At 36.4% G+C, this 22,522-nt stretch overlaps 1 protein-coding gene across 3 annotated transcripts in view; it reads left to right on the top strand.

The window, feature by feature from the left end:
• Nucleotides 1-21,332, top strand: part of PSD3 (pleckstrin and Sec7 domain containing 3) — a 661,118-nt gene extending 639,786 nt beyond the window's left edge. For all 3 annotated transcript variants that reach the window (XM_089675248.1, XM_089675257.1, XM_089675266.1), the window contains one exon: nucleotides 5,010-21,332. In XM_089675248.1, coding sequence (XP_089531374.1) covers nucleotides 5,010-5,225 — 216 coding nt within the window. In that variant the 3' untranslated portion in view covers nucleotides 5,226-21,332. The remainder of the gene's footprint in view (nucleotides 1-5,009) is intronic.
• Nucleotides 21,333-22,522: the final 1,190 nt, after the last annotated feature.

Genomic DNA, 22,522 nt, shown 5'->3' with positions numbered 1-22,522 from the left:
TGTCCGAGATTGTTTTCAGTGATCAAAAGAGCCCTGACACACAATGCCATCCATGAGGTTAACTGAAAAACAAAATATTTCATCTTTGTGACACTTAAATAGAATTTGCATAATAATTTGGAACAGGGTGTATAGATAGGACATTCAGTATTTGTGCTCCTACAGGAACAGAAACTAATGTGCATGGTTTAGCCAGAGGTGGATCTATCCTTTTTTGCTGCCTAAGTCCTAAAATGACTTTCCACTTCCCAACAAAAATATGCAGCATTGGATTATCTATGCTTTTTCTGGGCATAGACATTTATTAGGGAATACATATGTATAATTGTAAAACTACGCCACCAAATAATTATACGCTCGGTGCTACAGGGTAACACTGCACACTATGCCAGATACAGGAAAAAACATTCGTTCATTGTGATTTTTATGGTCAGAGGTTGTGTACACTTTTTTTTTTTATTACTACATGTATAATTGTGTTACCATGACACTGGGTTCAGTCCAATCTTACTCAAGATCTCATTATTCCAAGCATCTCCATACTTAATTTCTCACATCCTGTGCAACCCGTGGACAGCAGGCTGAAAGTTCTCTGGTGGTCCAGTAACTGACATCCCCTCCTGGACTGAAAGAACTATCAGAAATCTTCCAGTCACTCACTGGAGGAGTGTATAACAGGTGTCAAATTGACACATTTGCAGTTACGATATTTCAAATCCATAGAACCACCATTGTACAAAAATGACCACATATCTTTTTTGCAAACCCCTCCCATTCTCCTTGAACACAACCTGCCTAATAATGACCTGCTAAATGACAGGTGTGTCCGTGAAACAAATTCACTACAGACTTTATAAATGAGTAAAATAAAAAAAAAATGAAAAGGTAACACAAGTTAACCTGCTTTTTAAATTGATTCTTTGAAATCTCTTTTGGGCTGCTTGCCAGCATCATTCTGTAATTATCTCCATAGGTTGGACTGATGGAGCACGAGGTTTGAAATGACAATGGTCCCTTATTGGAATAGCAGTTTTGCTCTCCACTCTTGAGCAGGATATAATTTTCAGGTGCCTGAAATTGCCACGGAATCAGTTTTTAGTTATAGGGTGGGAAAAGGGCACTTGCATTATGTGAGGAAAGAGGGCACTAGATAAAATAACTTAGGACAGCAATAGAAGGTTTGCAAGAAGGTCATTTTTTTACAGTCATTCACAAGTAGTTGTCAACTGTTTATTATTTTAGTGATTTGCCTTACAGTGAAATCAACTGACAGAAAGATATATTCTGCTAATACAAATAGTCATGGAAGAATAACAAACCACAGTTGCTTAAATGAGGGAAATCTCCATTCTTTAAAACTGCATTCTAATTAATGGGAAGCTTTTAGACCTCATGTACACTGCATCTGCTAAACTGTTTAGGAGCAGTTGTGCATTTTTTTCAGAAGCCCCTGAACTCTCCTCTATGTTTTCCTATGTGTCCGTGTACACAGTCGTTTACAGGCAGTTGAGGTTACAGACATTTTTTTGAAAGTACAAAAATCTCGTTCAGGAGTAGAGTTTACCAGCGTTTCAAACACCAAATGCTTGTAACCGCGTGTAAATGCTTGTAAACGTGTTTATGCACGTTTTTGGGCTGGTCCATATTCAAATGCTGTCCAGAGCCTTTTTTCTTCATCAAAAATGCATGTACAGCATTTTCCATGTAATCAAATGGACCTAGTACACCAGTGCAGTCAGTTCCAGGTTTCGTGTGCAGGAAAAAATGGTAGAATGTGCTGCATTATTTCTGCACAGAACTGTACTGGAACACATCAAAACACAGCAAAAAAGCACAAGGAGTGTTGTGTGCACTTCAGAATGCACCTGGAGGCATTACAGGAATTACAGCACTATGTAGCTCCTCCCAAGCATGTTTCACGAGCCACTTTTGCTACAGTTGCAACACCTATCAGAAAGTAGTGCTCTCTCTGCTTCTGCTCTCTCTTTCTCACAAAATGTCTGAAATAGTTCATTATTTACTATTTTTCAGTGCATTCTGGGCATTTGGGAGGGTCTCCTGAGGTTACCTTTTAAAAACGCTTTTACATGCAAACGCACATATGCGTGGTAGGTAAATGCATCTAAACTGATATTTTACCTTCTGTATGTTTTCTAGCAATCAGTTTCCAGCAGTCAGAAAAGTTTTTTAAACACCCTGTGTACATGAGCCCTTAGGTGCTGTTATCCAACCATACCCCTAATGGCTTTTTTTTGCAGTTTCCATTCTTGTTGCAGGCTATCACTTGAGATAAGTGTATAGGACAAGGGATGTACTAATCTATTTTCTTTTTATGCAACCTTTTGAGACTAAAATTACTGACTGCTAATAAATTGTTATCTTGGCTTTTTTTGTAAACTCTTAATTTATAAAGACTTGTGTATAATAATTTAAATTGCTTAGACCTTTCTGTATTATTTTGTCTGTACATGACATAGCTTTCAGAAATGTTACCATCCAAAACATCCAACAAGGAAAAGGTTATATAAAATTATTTTGCAAAACATTTGAAACGCGCCCCCTCACTGCTCCCTGCTGAATCCTCCACTCATGTATTTTATGGACGGAACTTTCAGTCTCACACATATGAATAGCAAGAGATTAGCTGCTGCAGAGCACCTTTGTATTAAAAATTATGATTGAATGCACGCTCAGGCATTCATTGGCAGTGCAGTAAAGTGCACCAACTACAGCTCTAAAGCTTTTCCAGGTATCTCTAGCTGTGATGACTGTTCTTAAACCCCATGAAACTAAGTGCATTTAAATACGATTGTTCTTCTGGATCTCTTTGTTCCTGTATGAAAAAGAAAAGAAGTCACTAGGCCACAACTTGAACATAACAGTAAGCAATAAAGATACTTTTGCACAAAGCAGACTTAGAAGTTAACTATATTGCTTTATTTGGACAGCAGGAAAGCAGTCTTTATGGATTGAAGGGATTCTGCAATTCTGTTTCTTTTGAGCATGTATCAGAATTAAAGGTGCCTGGTTATTTTTTTTTTTTCTTCCACAGACCTACCTGGTACAATAATTATTATATTGTGGATGAAGAGTGAGGATGGCATTTTACTACCCCGTGATTGTATCGCTGGGTATCTTCTCCAGAACATGGGGGACATAATTTATTAGCTGGCTGTTTTTGTTAGTTCCTGTACAGAATAAACCAGTATTTCTAATTTTTCTCATTTTTTCAAATGTATATTTATGTTCTATTATCTAGTTCAGTGGATTCCAGGAAGAGGGTTGATCTTTGCCGTAAAAATCCTGGAGCGAAGAGGCATGCAGACAAGGGGGTTGATTTAATAAAACTGGAGAGTGTAAATTTGGTGAAACTGCATGGTTGCCAATCAGCTTCTAACTTCATCTTGTTCAATTAAGCTTTGGCAATAAAAACTGAAAGCTGATTGGTTTCTTTGCAGAGCAACATCAGATTTTGAACTCTCCTGTTTTAGTAAATCAACCCCAAGGAGTTCAGTTGAGCGTTGCAGTTATAGGATGGGTTAGTTTAGGGGGTCTCAGAGACCTGGAAACCACAAGAGGTGGTCTCACGATACTGAAAGTCAATGTTGTTACCTGTTGTCTGATGCTTGAAACTCCAATAGGCTTTATGAAAAGTAACAAACCCAAGTGACACCATCATATGTTATGAACAAGCTATGACTTGGCACAAGGGCTGATTGTTATACTGAATTCTGTTTGGGTGCAGATGTTTTACTATATATATATATATATATATATATATATATATATATATATATATATATATATAAATATTTTTTTTGCTTTATTATTATTATTATACAGTATTTATATAGCGCCAACAGTTCGCTCAGCGCTGTACATTACAATGGGGGGACAATGCATGAGACAGTACAATAACAATACAGTGCGTTGCACGAGGGGTTTGAGGGCCCTGCTCCTTGGCGCTTACAATCTAGGAGGGAGGGGATAGTGGTACAGGAGGAAAAGCAGTGGGGGATGGAGTGGTAGGAAGAGTGCAAATCTAAATAATAGCACTAAAAAATGCATTTTTTTTTCACTGTGGCAAACAGTGAAATATAACAAAGGCATTCCCTGTTCGTAATGATTTTTTTTTTTTTTTCTGTTTTGTCACAGCACTATGAGGTTAAATAATTCATGGCCATGCATCTTTCACAGCCCCACAGCTCCTTGTCTTCAGTTTTCCTCTGAATTGAGTATGAGATCTGAATTTTTCTTGTTTCCCTTAGAAACCAATCCGTATTCTTGTTTAGCTTTTAGACCAGAAAGCTTAAATGACAGTTGGGAGTGACAAATAAGTATTGATGTGCCTAATAAGAAAATGATAATACCACAACAGGGCACCATCATCCAGTAATTGAATAGAGAAGAAAGCAAAAAGGAGGGGGTAGGGCAAAAAAGCTCCAAAAAATGTACACTCAGTACCCAGGAATCATGGAGTTCACACAATATATTAAAATGTAAACAATTTTTATTACATGCTTTAAAATCATGAAAAATCATGAAACACAAAAAATATAAAACAAATGGCAGTTTAGCAAATATCAGCCCAAACTGATCTCTGACTGTGAGGTTGGGAGTGATTTGGTTGTTATGGGCAACAATAGTTTTTCCTGTTAGCACATTTTGAATGCGTGGTATCCTTTCACTTCCTGTAGCCATTGGTGGGCTTACCCATTAAGGCAATACAAAGAGCAGTACAAAAAATGTAAACTAAAGGAGCCCAAAGCAACAATCAGATGTGTGCAGATTTGCTGAGAAAGTGATTTGAAATTTGTTGCTAAAGGTTACTGCACCTTGCGCATCATCCTTGTTCTTTGTTCACTTTTACTCAGTAGGGTATGTTTTTAGTTAAATGTTATTGTCTTTTGTTCATCCTTTTGATGGTTTCCCTGTTAATAATCAGTTGTGGCTGCTTAATTATCTTTATTTTCTGCTGCTAAATATTTGGTGTTGTTTCCCTTTTATAGAAAACTCGGTATGAAGTTTATGTGAACCTCCTGAAGGAAGGAGGCAAAGATATTCTGAGCAGTGGTGAAAATGACAACTCTGGCCTGAAGAAATCTCATTCAAGCCCATCTCTTACTCAAGATTCATCACCAGCCAGTGCCAAGGTCAAGCGTAATGTTTCGGAGAGGAAAGATTACCGGCCAGAGACACCCAGCATCAAGCAGAAGGTTACTTAAGAGGCATGGGATGACAATAAGCTGGAGTCAGCAAGAGCAGCAAAATATATTGTCTGTCACAATTGTTACTATCTGTGGTTCATTCAAACAACAAAATGAGTCTGTGACTGACTGAAGCTTGATAGCATTTTCTATTGCACATTCCTTCTTGCTGTTGACTGCTCACTATGTTGTAGATGTCTTTGTTCCCAATCTGCAGAGTGTGGTAGTTTGGCTTATAACACCTCATGCACTGCAGATTCAGTCCAGCGCTGAAAGGTATAGCGAGTAATGCGTCTTTATTCATAGGGGATACTTATTTGGACAACAACATGTTGTGCCTACCCCAGAGTCCACTGTTTTCACCTTCACGTCAAATATTTTTAAGTTATATTTTTTAACTTAATTTATGCAGAAGATAATGGTTTACTGTAATTGACCTTTCTTTTTTTTTTAACTAATTTATTGTAAACCCAGATATGAATTATGTGCAGACACAGGTCTGTGCTAGAATTATAGAGGGAATTGGTGGTAGGGTGTGGGCCAGTGCATTTTTGGTATCTTGAATGCACCAATTTACTGACCCTAGACATCTAGACAAATGCACATTTGAGGCTGAACAGAGTAGGCTTTTTAGTTGCTGCAAGAACTGTGTTATTGTTTTCGTCTATGACGTTCTATGCTGTCTACCCAAAACTGGATGGGGTTAACACATCCAATTTCAATCTGCACAATGATTTTCATGTGTGTTAAGCATTATTCCTGGCCAATCCATATATGAATGTACTGTACAGTTTTCATCTCAATCATTAGAAAAGCAGTATGCACCATTTTATTTCTTTTACAGTTGAAAATTAGAGCAGCAGCTTGCATTTCTTTTTAAATAACATTTAGGACTACAAAAAAAATTTCTACCATTGTGAAACTTATTCAGCAGGTAAAAAAGCAGTTTGTCAAGTGCAGTTGTCCATTACTACCAATCAGAAGTATTTTCTCAGTAAACTGAAATCTGATTTGTTGTCAATGACATCACTGCTCTGCTGGATAAAATTTGTAGACCTCATTCATATTCTTTCATAATTGAAGGACTATACAAACAGCAGAAAATTCTGCAATATACCATCAGCACAAGACAATTTAAATAGTAATTTGCTTTAAAAATAATTCAACATTACTACTAATTATAGTGCATTTTATTTGCACGTCATCTCCTAGTGTTCTATGATAGACATACTGTATATCTAGCACAGCTTATAAAGAAAGCTGTAATTTACAGGCATGTATTATTTTTTTCACCAGCTCAGAACTTTGTAGTTAATTCAAAATGAAGGGTATAAAGGAACCTAAAGGGTATAATTACTGATGGATCACAAAAGCCTGGAACATAACATCTTGTTTTTTAATAGCTAGGGGAATTTATGAGCAGGATAACCGATGAGAGGCCAAGACTGCCATCGCTTTAGTTGATTATTTTGAAATGATGTGCAACAAAGTGATTCTTTATACATTATACAGCTTCCCTAGACAGCAGTTTTGTTGTCATTTAGATTAATTTTGTTGCAACTACATTTTGAAAGTCTTGTTAAAAGAAGTCATATACCTACACATGTATAATGACATTTACTGTTTAGGAGATATGTCTAAAGTGAAACAAATATTGCATAACCAAGAATAATTAGGTCATCCACAGTGTTTGTAACCTTAGGTAATCCAAGGAGATTTTACTTATAAAGTTGATTACTACTCTAAAAAGAGTCTATCAAGGGTCCCCAGATCGATAAGCTCCTGATCTTTGGTAGGTTTTGAAAGCACATTTTAATATTTATGTAGCATTTTCATTTGCTAGTGCAAGATATTGGAATGTCTCCAAACCCTTCATGATCATTGGACCAGACCTTGGTACAATGTTCCACTGTTTGTTGTCCAGTTTAGAGAGAGGTCAATACAAATGTACCTGTCACTGTACTAACAGAGTTCTGTAGAACTACAATACATAATTGTCCAAACTACAGATCAGCATTAACCAAATACTGGTGATTTAGTTTTGCATAGGTAGGTAAAACTAGGTAAATATGCATTTTTTTTAAATGACTAGTTACTATCTGATTTGCAGTTCTGGCTTTTGGTAAGCCTTGCAAAAAAGTGATAACTGCCTACCTAAAGTTAATCTCTTTACTGTTACAATCTCTGTTAATATCTTTGCCAAGATAGTTAATCGAGCATAATAAAAGGGTGGAATTATCTTTCCTGAAGAAAATTCTGATCCAGTTTTCCTCCAGCCTTGCTCAAATAATAAAACCTCAGAAATTTGGTTACATGACCCCAGATTTGGTGAATTCAAGACAAATCGTGTTCTGAAATGCCTAGGCTTTCATTATATGAGCAGCACTTAAGAAAACCTGATACCCAGTGTTTTTTTTAGGGATAGTATTTCAGCCTCTCTATTATTATTTCATCCCAGCAAAACTGTTAACAGAGATTTACATTAGGTCTGGAATATCGGTCAATTTTATAGTATGAATATTCTTTACCGATAATATACATTAGACTATAATATACCTTCCCCTCAATCTTAAACATCCTGTAGCAGTGTATACATAGATGATAATAGAAACCCTATCCTAAAATAACCGCTGATTCCCATTTTCTCTTGCCACATGACCAACTATAAGACTAAATTCAGCCATTTGATTATATATTCTTAGCTGAAAAGGAGAATCAGAATTCAGACAGAGCAGCTGATTCACTTGAATCACTAAGCACCCTTGGCTCAGAATACCTGATCAGCTACTGTGATAGCCTGGAATATCATTTTCTGAGGATAGGTATTTCAAGGCCTCTTCATCATCTATGTATGTAGTGGAGCAGAATGGTCAAGATAAAGCTGACTTTTACAGTAAATTTTTACTTTAAGAAAATGCAAGACATATTATACTTGTAAAATAGCATTTCACAAACAAAAAGCACTCAAATTTTAGACTTGCCAAAACACATTAAGAAAATTATACATTTATTGAAGTTTAGCAGCCTGTAATATATTTTACTCCACAGCCCTGAGCCAAGGGTACTGGCCATTTGATTAATGAAACAGACTTTTCTTGCTCAGCAGCTTAGCTAACTGCTTTTTTTTCTGAAAGCACATAGAAAATGAACTTCTCAAATTGCAGCCCTGAGCTGCATTAAGTATTTTTTATTCTTGGATAAAGAGAAAATAAATACATCAGTGGGAATTTGGGTGTATGAAGTAGTCAAGGTAATAACATATTTTAACTATTTAGGCTGGTTAAAGAGTTTTACAGCGAAACTAAAGTCTGCAAATATCTCCACTCCAGCAATGTGACATCAGCAAGCTCCCTCACCATCAGTGGCATCTGCCCGGCTTTTTTCAGATGCTGGATCTTTTTGGCCATTTTGATTGCCTGCCCATTGCAATAGCTTAAAACAGACACCAGGTAGAGAGAGAAATATGTGATTGTTTTGGGTGTGAGGAAACATATGCCATTATTTTTTTTCTACTGACAGTGCAGGGGTTTAGTGATTGGCTGCTACCAGAGATGTCACATGGTGATGAGGAGAGACCCTTTAGCCATGTGTTATCTCTGACTAGATTGATCCAGAGCTCACATAAGGCTTCTTGTCCTTGTCCCTGAATGGAATGATGAGGGAATGGCATGAAGAAAATGATAAGCTGCTGTAAGGGTTGGCATTAAGGTGAACATGTTAATTTGCAATGGCACAGCTTCTCTTTTAGCTCTGTATCTTAGAAGAGTAGAAGAGCAAAGAAAGATTAAAACTCAACAAAGAAGAATTAATTTAAAACTATTTTTACATTGTAAAAACAGGAATCGGTTGTGTACATCTATAGATATATGTGAAAGCCACATACCATGTCAAGGTTCTTCAGCATACTGTGTTTATACTCTAACTTATGTTGTGCTCCAACACCATACTTACACAGGGCAGCTGGAAACCTCTCATTTCTGTACTAATGACAGTAAACAGAAAGTATGACAAGCAGCTAAGTTTATAACTAGGTAAATGGTGCATGTGGGAAGGGCAGTACACTACTTTTTGCATGAGACAAAATTCCCTAGCATGTGGACCTGCTATCCAGAAAGGGATCCTAATTAAGAACTATATTAACAGAGATCACAGTTTCATACATTTACAAATATATGCAAACACCACAAATTACATTAGGATGCCTCTAAAAAGTGTGATCATATTCTAGTCTACATGAACGCTTATACTAAGATTCATGGAGAGAAGAAACTGAGAGAAGATAGCCACATTTCCTTAAAGGTATGGCAATACAAGGAGGTTCTGAGAGTGTCTGGCATGTGTACCAAATGTTAACATTCAATATTCAGCAATGGATGTATTGTAGTTGTTTGAAAGGTACTGGTGATATATAAAAACATGACTTCTGTAATATATACTTTCTGATTGAACTGGGATATTAAAACAAATCCGTGGCTTGTTTCAGTATGGTAAATTGACTGTTAAAGCGTATTTTAGGCATCTCCATGCATGTATAATTTTTAATGTGCCCCAGGAGCTCCAAAACCCAGTGTGATATTTTATGCAAATAGCATACCCTCCTGCCCCGTGTGCCTCCCTATTGGTTAATACCACTGTTGCCAATAGGTGAATACAGGGAATATAGTCAGAGCAGGAATATCTGTGGTCACAATCTTCATAATGCACTGCACTGGGGAGTAGGCCTGCTAGGGCACTATGGAAATAAACTGAACATTTATGCATATATTTGGAGGTGTCTGCTCTATACGCTAGCAATCAGTGTACAATATTGAATTCATTCATGGTCTCACTGTGCAGGCCTTCAAATATGTCCAGCAATATTAGCCTATCCAAACATTTATATTTTAATGTTGGGAGGAAATAAAATAGAACTTTTTATTTTAGCCTAAAGGACATCTCCACCCTCCCCACCCCATTTTTTTTTTCAAATCCCTGCATACCTTGCTGTGAGTTCTGAACATTTTAGATCAGATAACCACCCAGCAAATCCAGTCCTCTTAGCGCCGCCATCTTCTTGTATGATGTCATCGGGAGGCCCACTAGCTTTCCAGGTTCAGCTGCCAGGCTTCAAAATGATGCGCCGCTAGGCCTGCCCCCTTTCTCACTGAAGGACTATGTCTCCTGGAATATGTGACGTGCATATCCTAGGAAGCACAGCTGGCATAATGCACGTCATTCACCTAGGCAAAACACGTGCATGGGGAGGCGGGACAGAACTCTTTACATTAAAAAAATGTGCTCTGCATGTAGAGGTGGGTGTGGAGAGGAGAAAACTTAAATCTGATGATGAAAATCCGCTTTAAGCAAGTTGAAGGGGAATGTATTAGCTGTAGTCTACAAAAGTAACTCCTGGTAAATTTGTTGCTGCTGCACAGATTTACAGACATATTACGCTCAGTACAGGTGGGAGAATAACTAAGCTAGGAAATTATATTACCATTTCGTAGTGTTGATGAAGTAGTATAAAAATCTTTACCTAATGTACTTAATGACAATGGGGGGTAGACCTGACTGGTCCTACAAACTAGTTTAATTTATGTGGAATCTCATAACTTGGATGGTTTACTAAATGTTGTATTGTATAGATACTCAACACCTTTAGAGTTTTTTATCACTACACGACATTTTCCCCTTCAGTAACATTGTCCAGGATTTTAAGTCAGAGGCTGATGTGTATATATGAGGACTGTTGGTGCAAAGACAGTGAAGGCCTGTAAAAACATGGCACATTTTTCATCAAAAACAAACCACCGTTTCTCCTGTTTATTTTTATATCTTGTATGTAATTGAACTTTACCAAGGTACATATATATATATATATATCCTACATTACCAGTACAGCTAGTTTATATTCTACACCCCGTAGGAGCTAGGTGAAGGACTCATTCTATTCATTGTGACAATCTGTACTATGTATAGACGGTGATGCGCATACATGTAAAGCATAAGTGTTGTTTGTGATGATTATTTACTTTTTTGAAAGGTACAATCCTCAATAGTTTTACATTGGGGTTTATATATTGTTTACACGGTACTTATTTTCCTGATTTTATACTTCTTATTTTATACTGTGATGTATATACAATACATATACAGCTTCATTTAAATTTTTCTCCTCATTTTCATGTAACCTATAGTTTTTGTTTTACGTTTTATTTTTTCTTTAGGAATTTGCGTTTGTTATTCCTTAAGAGAAAACATTTTCTTATAGAAAATGATCTAAAATGTTCACTCTTGACTGGTGTTTCACAGTATAGTCCACTGAGGCTCAGTGCACACTGTTGTGACCCCCATGGTCATGTGATTACCAGTGCGACTATGCAATGTGACTTGCTTGTGACGTTCATGCAATTTGAGGAGTCTATAGCACTCAAGTTGCATAAAAGTCACATCAGAGTAGTGCAGGGACCTTTTTAAAAGTTGCTGCTACTTGAGTTGCATTGATTGGAATGGCCGCAATTGAAATGAATGGGTTTCCAATTGTCATGCAATGTTATGTCACAAGTCATGCGCAAAGTTTCAGCAAAGTGAACCAGGGCTTAAGATAAAGTTTAAGGATCAGTCCATCCCAAGTATTTTCAGTTAAAGTTGTGTGGGAGGTGCTTCTACCCATCTTGGAAGCTGATATAACACAAGAACTCCCAGGCATTTGCAGTTTTTCGGGTGCATTCCACAGTTTAAAATAAAGTAAAAATTACACAGGTAGAGTTGGACACCCCCATAGTTGCTGCAGCAGGTGTGCAGATTTGAGAATGCAATGACAAGCATTAACTTTCCAAGGTCTCCTAGTCTGTAAGACAGGGCCATGCAATATTATTTGCTGTGTATCTGTTTCTTTATACTGCCAATTCTTCAGGTACCCACTGTTTTCAGTAAGAAATGTTCACTTTTTTTCCTGGCCAGGCCACAATAAGCAAGACTTGACTGTGAACAAAAGCAACTGTGTGGGAATTAGAAATTATCATGGTAAGCATGTTGTAACTCTTCAGTGACATTAAGAATTTCCCCAGCTCATACAGTGGATACATAAGGAATCTGGCACAAGCATCAGGCAATGACAATGATGACTGCTGTCTATCAATTTTTTCAAAAAGTGAGTCAGGTTTTACCATAACTAACGCAGTTTGACGCAGTTTGAAATTGTAACCCTTGATAAGTCCATTGCATCTTTGACATACAATAATTTAGACATAGATACAGGTCTAAGCTTCATCAGTAGTTGAAATACCATGCTAGTGATATAACCACTAGCATGATAGTAATATAATTAGCAGCTCATTAATTTCCGCATGATTACCAACATAAGAAGGTCAAATTGCTTATCAGCATTGGATTCTAACTGATCACAATGTGTGTAGCTGCAAAATGCAAGGAAAGACACATTTGCCAAATACAAGAAGTTTTCACATTACAATTACTCTTTTTAGACCATGCAATGTACAGAGTGCACAATCTCTGGCAATCAATCAGAATTAATTTACCAAAACTGAACCAGTACTATAAAGATTTAGGCCGACATGCTGCTTGGGTACTGTTGTTTGTAAAAGCTATGAACAGAAGCAATTCTTCTCTGTCTGTAATATTCTTACAATAGGCAGTAGGACATTTTAAGAAGGTTACTGTAGAACATATTAAGAAGTCAGGCAAGAAGCTTTCCAGTGAAGTGAAGCAGACTAAGGTATTTGCAAGTTGATATTTTTAAGAAATATTATAAGCTTTTGTGTAATAGCTGGTTCATATTATTTTATGGATTTCAATATTTTATTTTAATTAAAATAAAATTGTATTAGAATAATCCAATATGTATGGTTATGTAGTACAGCTTTTAAAGTTTTGGTGAATTTTCTTTCCACCCAGTAAGGATGCTGCCCTGTCTCATGTACTGTATCAGATAATATTCTATAGCAACCAGCTTGTATGGATGATGTATAGACCAAACTGTGCTAACTTAACTGCCATTTTATGAAACTGAGATCAGCAGCGATCCTGAGGATCGTTGTTGATCTCAGATCATTAGTGGTTTAGGAAACAGAGATGATCAGCGGAGAACATGTTCTCCGCTGATCATCTCTGCACACAAAGAATCTGTCATTGATGGCCAGTATATGAAGGAGCGATGTCAGCCCGTCACCGGCGATCTGTGTGAAAATTCTCCCTTCAGATTCTCCAGCCCAGAGGTGGAGAATCGGGGAGACCGCAACAAAGCAGCTTCGTAAACTGTGTGTTTGACTGATCTCTTGCTGTAATCTCGCGAAATTATAGTAACATCATTTTCTACAGTTCAAAGCGTTTGTAGATCGGTTCTCTCCTCATTAGGAAAAGCAATCTACACTGCTTCATGAACAGGCATTCAGAGAACTGTCTCCTCTGAGAATGCCAGAGAACTGAGCAGCAGTCATTTACCACTGCATGATAAAAGGACACCTTAGCTGTTTGGTGAACATCCTATAGTTACATAGAGTTACTTACAACTATGCGTTTATAAAGGGAAATCCAATTTTTTGTTGTATTCCCTATTCATTGAAATATGAAAAGAAGTGATCAGAGCAGTCACAAAGACAGCGAAAAACATGACATATCATTGTTCCCTTTTGCTGCCTACTGAATTAACTTTTTATTATTTTTTTTTTGTTTTTTCGGTACAGATGGTACTTGTCTGTTTTTTTCTATATTGTAGAACAACAAAGCTTCGGCGCACCATAGACACTGTCTGCCATGTCAAGCTAATACTAATGTAAATAAGATATTACATTCAGTTAAAACAGCTGACACATAGCTGCAATCCTTTTTTTTAACTTAAAATTACTTAGAGGCTTTCTTGGTGCAATTCATTATCTCAGTACTATGTAGGCAAACACCAGATTGCATTAAGAACATACTTTTATAGATTCTAGAAAGTGTGATGTTTCTATGACCAGTTTCCATATTTATTCAAATAAACTGGATAAAATCTATATCAAAAGATGATATATACATGAAGTACATAAACAATGTGCCTCGAAGACTCATATTTTAAGAACATTTATTATGTGGAAGGAACACTATTGAAGTCTATTTCTTTTAGGGAGTTTGTGCATTTAGATTGACCATAAAAAAGGCTTGCTAAACTCATGAGGATAGAAATGTTGAATTACATATTTCTATTAGGACAGAAACAATTTATTGTAAATCTGATTAAAATATTTTGTAGATGAAAAAGCCCATCGCATGCAGGCAGTTTGCATGTATTAAACTAGCTTTATAATTAGAAAATGTCCAGAGTAAAAATGGTTCCCATCTCAACTAGTTATTTTCCCCTTGTTACTCTTTCAAAGGACACCAGAGACTCAAAAGAAATAGTAAATGTTTTCTATGGGAAACAACACTTTTTCTTTTAGACGCTTTTGGTCAGTGAGGGCAAATTTGGGCAGGAACACATACAAGTTATATGCTGACACTAATGTGTATGGAGAAGGTCTGTGTGTGTAATGTGAATATTACTCAACTCCATAGTGCTCTTGGATTAATTTAGAATACTGCTGCAGGGATTTTCAGGTATGCTCAGTATGCTGAGACCATAGAACTCTAGGGGAAAACTCGTTCATCTAGATAAAGAAAGCAACCCTCTGTCACATTTGTTGGACAGCTTGGTCTGTTAAATGAAGTTCACAATTACAGGTCTGTTGGCAAGATCAGCAGGGAAAATAAAGGGGAAAAAAGCCTGAAAGGAAAGTTAATGCATCCACCACATCGAGATTTGGTAAACTGCAATAAATTACATTTTTGCTTTTGTGTTCAGATAAGCTTTACATGATAACTTCACCTTTTGGAACATGTTACTTGTCACAGGGTGGAGCATGTAACATGTTCCAGCAGCTGCAGCTTCTCCCCCAGCTTCCTATGAATGCATGAACTACATCTATTGTTAGCTATTGCAGCTGAAGGGTTGTAGATCTGAATGGACTGCGAGGTTGCTGATGAGTAGCCTCGTAGTTCATTCACAAGCCCTGCAGCTTGTAAACAGTCAGCCCATATGAAGGTATGGACTGAAAGCTACAGGGCTTGTCTGCAGGATTCTGTCATTTCACCCCTGATCCATTCATCAGGGGTGCAATGCTTTCCAGGCTCCTTAGGGAAAAATAATAAATGCACATTTTTTTCCTGCAAAAATATGTGCATGTATTATTTTTTCCTAAAAGGTGAACTTATCCTTTAAGTGGACTGTCAGTGATCTTATTTACAACGCAAAATTAACAGCACTAAGACAGATCAGATGTGAAGAAGCAAGTCACATTTTATTCTCATTGATCCTTCCCTAAAATAAGCATTAGCTCATGTTTCCTTGTCTAATTTGATAGGATAAATGGGCTGGTTTGTTAATTCCCTTTTATTTAAATTGATGTATGCTATATGTGGCTGTGCTAGATGTTGTTATAAAAATGTGAGCTTGCAGCAAAAACAATTGCTCCTCTTTTCTACAGTAGCATATTTATTTCATGACTAGCTATGATAGCTAAGCACGCACTAAATGTAATAGGTGTAGGTTTCAAATTGAATCTAGAGACAGTGCTGGATTGAAAATTTTCAGTACATGGCACATCTGAGAGATTAGTGCTCCTGACTTCACTAAGCCGGGGTTCCTAAGGTACTTATATTTATTCTTTCATTCTTGTTTCATACAGAATTTTTAAGATGATCTTTTTACAAGTTTCAAACAAGTTTTAAAAAGTCTCAAGACTGTATACACTCCTAATTTAAGTTTGTAAAAAGAGACCAGCCTTCTCTCTAATCTAGTTCCCCATGCAGCACAGGTGCTTTGTACACTAAAAAAAAGAACAACCTGAAATGTTGACTTAGTTACTGTTCCAGACTCCCAATACTGTTAAACTTGCCAGTTTACCAAATAATTGATGCATTTTAGTGCATTGATTTGACCATTGTCTATATTTAAAATTAAAATGGTTTACAGAGATGCTTCCCCTTTTAATTGTTTTCTTTAGCCTTGCTTAGGATGACCTCTGATAAGTTATCTCTGGTCTAGTGAATGTACTGCAACTCTTACTACTACGATGAGTGCAACACTTGTGTGCAAGGCCATTTTTGGACAGCTTAGCAGAAACAAATGGTAGGAATTAAAGACTGATATTGTCAACACTGATGGTAATCTGTGCAGTCAAAGCCTGTTGTTAGCACTCGCTGAATTGCAGCTACTGCTACTGAACCACAGCAAAACACATGCACTGTGGGTTCTACTTCCAAATGAAAAAAAAAAAAATATATATATATATATATATATATATATATATGTGTATATATATATATATATATATATGGGGGGGGTGTTTCAAAATAAAAAAAATCAAATCTAGTAAATTGATATTATATTTCCCAAACTCTCTTTAAAGTTGGAAAATATAACAACCGAGAAATAATCATTAAACTGGGGAGGAAAAATGAAACATGCCATTTATAAATTGGGGCAAATACAATTTCAGACACCCGTGGGAAAAACGTGTAATTGGACATTTAAATTAAGAAGTTACCATCTAAAAGAAGATTCATTCTTGGAACTTATTTTCAGGGGGCTATATCCATTTCTTATTTAAGGGAAATACTGTATGTTTTGAGTAAAGCAATTGATTTGATGATACTGAGTGATCATTAGCTGCCCTTGGCACAATTGAGTTCAGTGTTTATGAATTATATACAGTATATCGCAAACCTTTACCTAATAGATAAACATTTCTGTTTGATCCTGGGTAAACATTGGGTGAATCTTGTCTGAAAACATTTATGAATGGACTCCTTTAATGTAGTGGGATTTTTTTTTAGCCCATATATAAATCTGTTTACAAAATGTAGATGCTGAACTAACCAACATCTATCGGTCTTTGAAAGTTAAGAGGATATTGTAGGTCATCTTCAGTCTGACAGATACATCCCTGCAACACTTCATGGGAAAAGTCCATTTAGCAACATTCACACTTCTCAGATGTTAAAAATTGGTTAACATGATTTTTTTCTTTGTGGAATACAAAATACTATGTATGTTTTATACCAGATTAGCCTGGGCGTAAATATTTGAATTTTTTTGGGTAAAGCTAAGTATCAGTACTGATCTGTTCATAGAAAGCTGTAAAATGTTAGATTAGTATATATTACATAGAACCAAAATGATAGTACACAGAGCAGAGTCAAGTGTTTACGTCATAATGCTTTCTAATATGCAGGACAGTCGTACCCTGTTCACGCTGCTGTGTTGTATTAGTGGTTTCTGCATGTTAAAAATTAATTTATTAACCTATACCTCATCCACACCATAATTATTAAGGGGCTAGTTAACATAACATACAAGTCACCCTTATGCAAAATACCCCTTATCACTTTAGATATTTCGTATTTAGTTTAAAACAGCACTATAGATATAAATAAAAGCCACATATACTGTACAATTCCATATAAGAAAAGCAAATCTTTTAGGAAGAATGTGCATTTTGTGAAAAACAAGAGCTATTGGTCACATTCTTTAGGCCTACATGCAGGTAGAGCAGGGCAGTTAAAAGCTCTGAAGAATCAATTGAACAGTCATCTGTTATCAGTCCCTCAAGATCTACACAGAGGTTACATGACCATCACTATATGCTGGTCATGTTAATGGGTACTAGACCTTCGGAGGATTTCTGTGATTTCAGTTAATGGTGTTTGGCCCACAAAATTCACATTTGCTTGTTTATTGCAGTTTTTAAAATAACTGACCTTATTTATAAGTATAGATTGCTGGGAGTGTAGGTTATTGTGATAAAATGTGTTTTAAAATTATTAGAGACTAATGGAGGCTTACGACTGTCCTTCTATGGGATCAATATAAAGAAAACAAAATAAAAATGAACCTCCTCTAGCTTTCGTTCAGTTAGCATATAAACATTTTGGGTATTTTACAGTTTATAAAGTATATTTATTGCTCTTTTATATAAAGCCATTGTTTAGATTTTGTGGACCCATGTAGAAACCATGGCCTTGAACTGAACTAAGAATTGTAGTAATGAGAGCATCACGTTTGATGTGGTGTGGAGTGAATGAGGCCAAATGTGTCTGCTGATATCACATCAAATAGCTGGTATTTAGTAGTGTGTGAAATGCTTAAATGTTTTGTGCATTAGAGCAGCCGTTCATATTTTAATTTTATAGAACAGCTTTGAAAATGAATACAAGGTTTTTAACTACCTGATTTATTTGCAGTACATTACCCTCTACCAATACGCCGCATTTAAAAATAGGGCCATCTTAAGGCCAAAGTGACCAGTGACCTGTGACTGGCTTTTGTTTGCTTCAGAGAAGTTTTACATTACCATACAACTCTATGCCAAATATAAAACCTACTTGAAGCAAGTCAGGAGACGGTCAATTGCAGGTAAAACACCTGTTAATGAATTTTCAGTGATTTCAGAACAATCTCAAACTGATGTCAAGCTAATGCCATTGACACATAGGCCAAAATTGATCACCACAGGCCCTAAGCAAGTCACTTTGGGCTCCAAAGCCAGTAAGGCCCCAACAAGCAGAACATTTTGCTTGTCACTGTTCAATGACTAGGGTATTGAAATCGGTAGCTGTAGCTCTAGTGCTGAAGCAAACATGATTAGGAGCAGCCTTGCCTTCTCTACAGACAAAGGTTGAAGTTCAGTGATCACTAGGGGAGATTAGAATTATCCAAGACATAGTCTGATGTCTAAGAGCACAGGCTTCAGCTGCCAACTTCTGGACAGCAGAAATGGTATTATACTGTATATTGTATTTCCAGGTATCAGAGATGGCATTAAAAATTGACTGACCATGGAGGCTAGAGTTGTGTTTAGTTTTGGAATTTGTCATATATTCAGTGACAGTAGGGCTGGTGTGATACTTTTTACTGACATTAAAGGCTGGAAGCATACAGAAAAATAAAAAAAATTACACAGTTGACCCAAATCTTTTTTGCCTTAGACAACATATTTTGTCGAGACAGGTCTGGTTGAAAGGGCCTGCTGATATTGTGCAGACTTACAGCTTGAAAATTTCAAACAAAGGTGACTTTTTTAGCTTTAAATAAGGCAAGTCTCTGAACAGTTAGAAGCTTATTGCTTGTCTATCCCAATAAGTTATTTTAGATCCCCTTCGTGATTGCAAGTAAACCCCCATTAGCTGCATTGTGTCTGAGAGTGAGAAAGTGAGAATCTTAACAGGTCACACAGTCAATGCACAAGATAGCTGTTGTTGTTTTAATAAAAGATTTAACAAACCAAGTCTCTTAGTGGATTTGCTTCTGTAACTGTCACACTTTTTTGACACCCTTTCAGTATTTGTTATTTCTTATCAGTCTTGCAAACCAAGACTGTCATACATGCTATTTTACATTTTACTGTCATACATGCTATTTTACATTTTACAGACCAAAAGTATAGTTAGTAGAGATAAGTTTTTTCATTACCGCACCCCAAAGATGCACAACAATTTGGGACAATTACATAAAAATGTGTTTTGTCAGTAAAAGAAGATATTGCTTACTACAGAAAATTGAATATGCACCCTAAAGGATTCATTTGTTCCAAGTGGATGGTAATGGACACTGCCAGTGTTTAAAATTATCCTTAGCCAAGATATGAGCATCCAGCACAGCTACCAATGACTATATATTTCAAAATTCAGATGCAAATGAATAGTGCACTGGCAGTGCAGAAACTAAAAGGGAGAAGTGGAACTTCACAACCTTATATCTTTACATTAGCATCATGGAGCTGAGTATCATAATATACTCTGGCTGCTGTATCATGTTTCCCTTAAAACAGGATTGGTAGTTTTGGCTAGAGGTTACATTTTTGATTTATCGTTGTGTACTTTAATTTGTCACAGACGTGAGCAAGCATATGAAAATTGAATAAGAAGAGGTAATCTTTGGAGAAAACCAAACTTAAAAGGGATCAGTAAATTTAGAGAAACTGCTAATGATAGATCCTTCTGTAAAAACTGAGCTTGGCCACACTCCTTTCTAGCTCCCTGTTGGTCAGCAAAGCTACCTATCACATTAAAAGTCCATGGGAAGCTAGGAGGTCGAGAGGGAGAAGGGACCAAGCGCAGCTTTTATAGTAAATGGCCAGATTGGCATGTTATGTCAGGTGCCTCTGGATCTACTAATCACCTTAAATTTGCATAAGGGATATGATCAGTTTCCATAGATCATTCATTTTCATTGCTGTTTCAGTGGGGAATAATTTTCAAAACGTGTATTATGGGCATTTAGGGGCTGGAGTGGAAAAACACGCTTTAAAAAGTACCTATTCCTGGGAGATTTTGTACTACTTTTATTTGTTAGCCTAGCAAGGACTACAACAAGTTTCCTTTAAAAATGAAAAGCCCTGAGAGCTTCAAGTCATCTTTTCAAGGAATAGTTTCCCGCAATGGAGCTTTGGTGTATAATTGTACTTCTAATAAAAGATTGCACTAGATTGAAGGTAGCGGGAGAAAGTAATTTTCACACTTCTTTCAATACATCACAGCTGACAGTTTTGTGGTGGCTGATTGCTTTGACTGGCCTTGTGAGACATGAAAATATAAGCCAGAATTTTGTTTCACAATATCAAGTTCTAGTTAAGTGGGGACATGACACGAGTGCAAAAAAAGCTGTATGGAGCACTTTTTAATGATAAAATAATAATAATGGTAATAATAATAGTTTCAAATAGGATAGCTTTAGAGGCTTCCTATGTTTTATTACGTTTACATTTGCATTTGGGTTACTTCATATATGTATGTACATTTTACCTGCAACCTTCTCATTCCAATTTGTTGTAAATTAAATAACCACGCCCCTCATATTTATAGAAGCTGTGATATAGTACATTTCTCTATTGTGTAAATGGTATTTAAATATTCAGTTTCTTTGTGTTTTTATAGGTTGGGATATTGTTGCTTTAAAAAAAGGAAATGAAAACAACTTTACAGCATCAAAAAAAGATTTTTATGTACTGTAAATCATCCAAATTAATGAAGGATCTAAATAAACAAAGTGTGTATATGACATATGTATATGTACAAACTTTAGCAAGAAATAAAACAAATGTATTTCACTTGCATTGTTTCCTGTGTTGTTGTTATCGATTTACTACACATGCATGCCTAAAATGAGTGCTTGTTTAGATGAAAATGTTTTACTAATGATTTATTGAGAAAATATCCTTTTTTTAGATGTCTGCTCAAAGAAGAAAAAAAAATGTTGGTCTTATAGCCCTTTAGTAAATGATCTCCTTGAAAAAGCAGAATCATTACACTTGTATGGAGTACAGCTACTACTAATGCTGTGATGCCTTCTGGTACTGGAGTAGTTATTATTTGCTCTTGTGTTGAACCAGAGTACTATTAATGTTTTTCTTTTCATGATAAGGCTTATCATGACCCAGAGTAACTTAGGGATCATATGGGTATGTTCATTTTTCATGTCATCAGGTTGAATATGGTTGCTAAAGAAAATGCCCACATTCTTTTTCAGTTTTTATGCTTATGGTAAGTTGTATTTCTTTGATGAAATGCAATTGTTAGTCTATTGTGAAATTAAAATATGATTTTATATCTTAAAGCCCAAATTAACTTTCCATTTAAATCCTCTAAATACATTCCAGGTGCATAAAAACAAACGTGGTGCAAAATCTTATGTTTCCTTTCGAAAGCAGCCACAGCTTCAGAACCTCAGCCTCCTTTCGAAAGCAGCCACATTGTAAAAAAGCCTGCCCCTGGCCCGCAAGCTGCAGAGAATTCTGCAGATAGAGAAGTAGTCGCAATTTGTGATTGAAAACCTGGTAATTAAAGAGAACTCATGTCACCAGAATCCGTGAACCTTAATATTTAAGAATAAACGAAGGTCCACACATGAAATGCATTTTTCACAAATTACTGTAATTTCACAGAGATTTCTGTGACATCTGACATCACATTTGACATGCCAGCATAATTCTTCAGTGCAAAAGAGCATACACAGGAATAGATACAATATTCTCTAGTTATTTTTGTGCAGAACTCAAGCACATATTTTATAAGCCAGCTTCCCTTTGTACCTGCTCTCCTTGAGGGCACCACAGAGTTGGGACCACTTCCCCAAATTAGACCTTCCACACCATTCATTAGTATACTAGTCTCTCCCAACATCACTTCCATAGCTCTGTCCTGTCAGACACATTCCAACATGGCACACTCATTTCTAGGCTTCACCGCTACTCACATCAGAGGACTCTGAAATGTCCTGGTAGGCCTTTTGCACCCCGTTCCAA

This window comes from Staurois parvus, unplaced genomic scaffold (assembly GCF_062004578.1).
Source record: "Staurois parvus isolate SC_StPar_1 unplaced genomic scaffold, SC_StPar_1.0 ptg000013l, whole genome shotgun sequence".
NCBI lineage: Eukaryota > Metazoa > Chordata > Amphibia > Anura > Ranidae > Staurois > Staurois parvus.
Note: the sequence above shows the minus strand (reverse complement) of the source record. Positions and strands in the feature narration are given on the sequence as shown.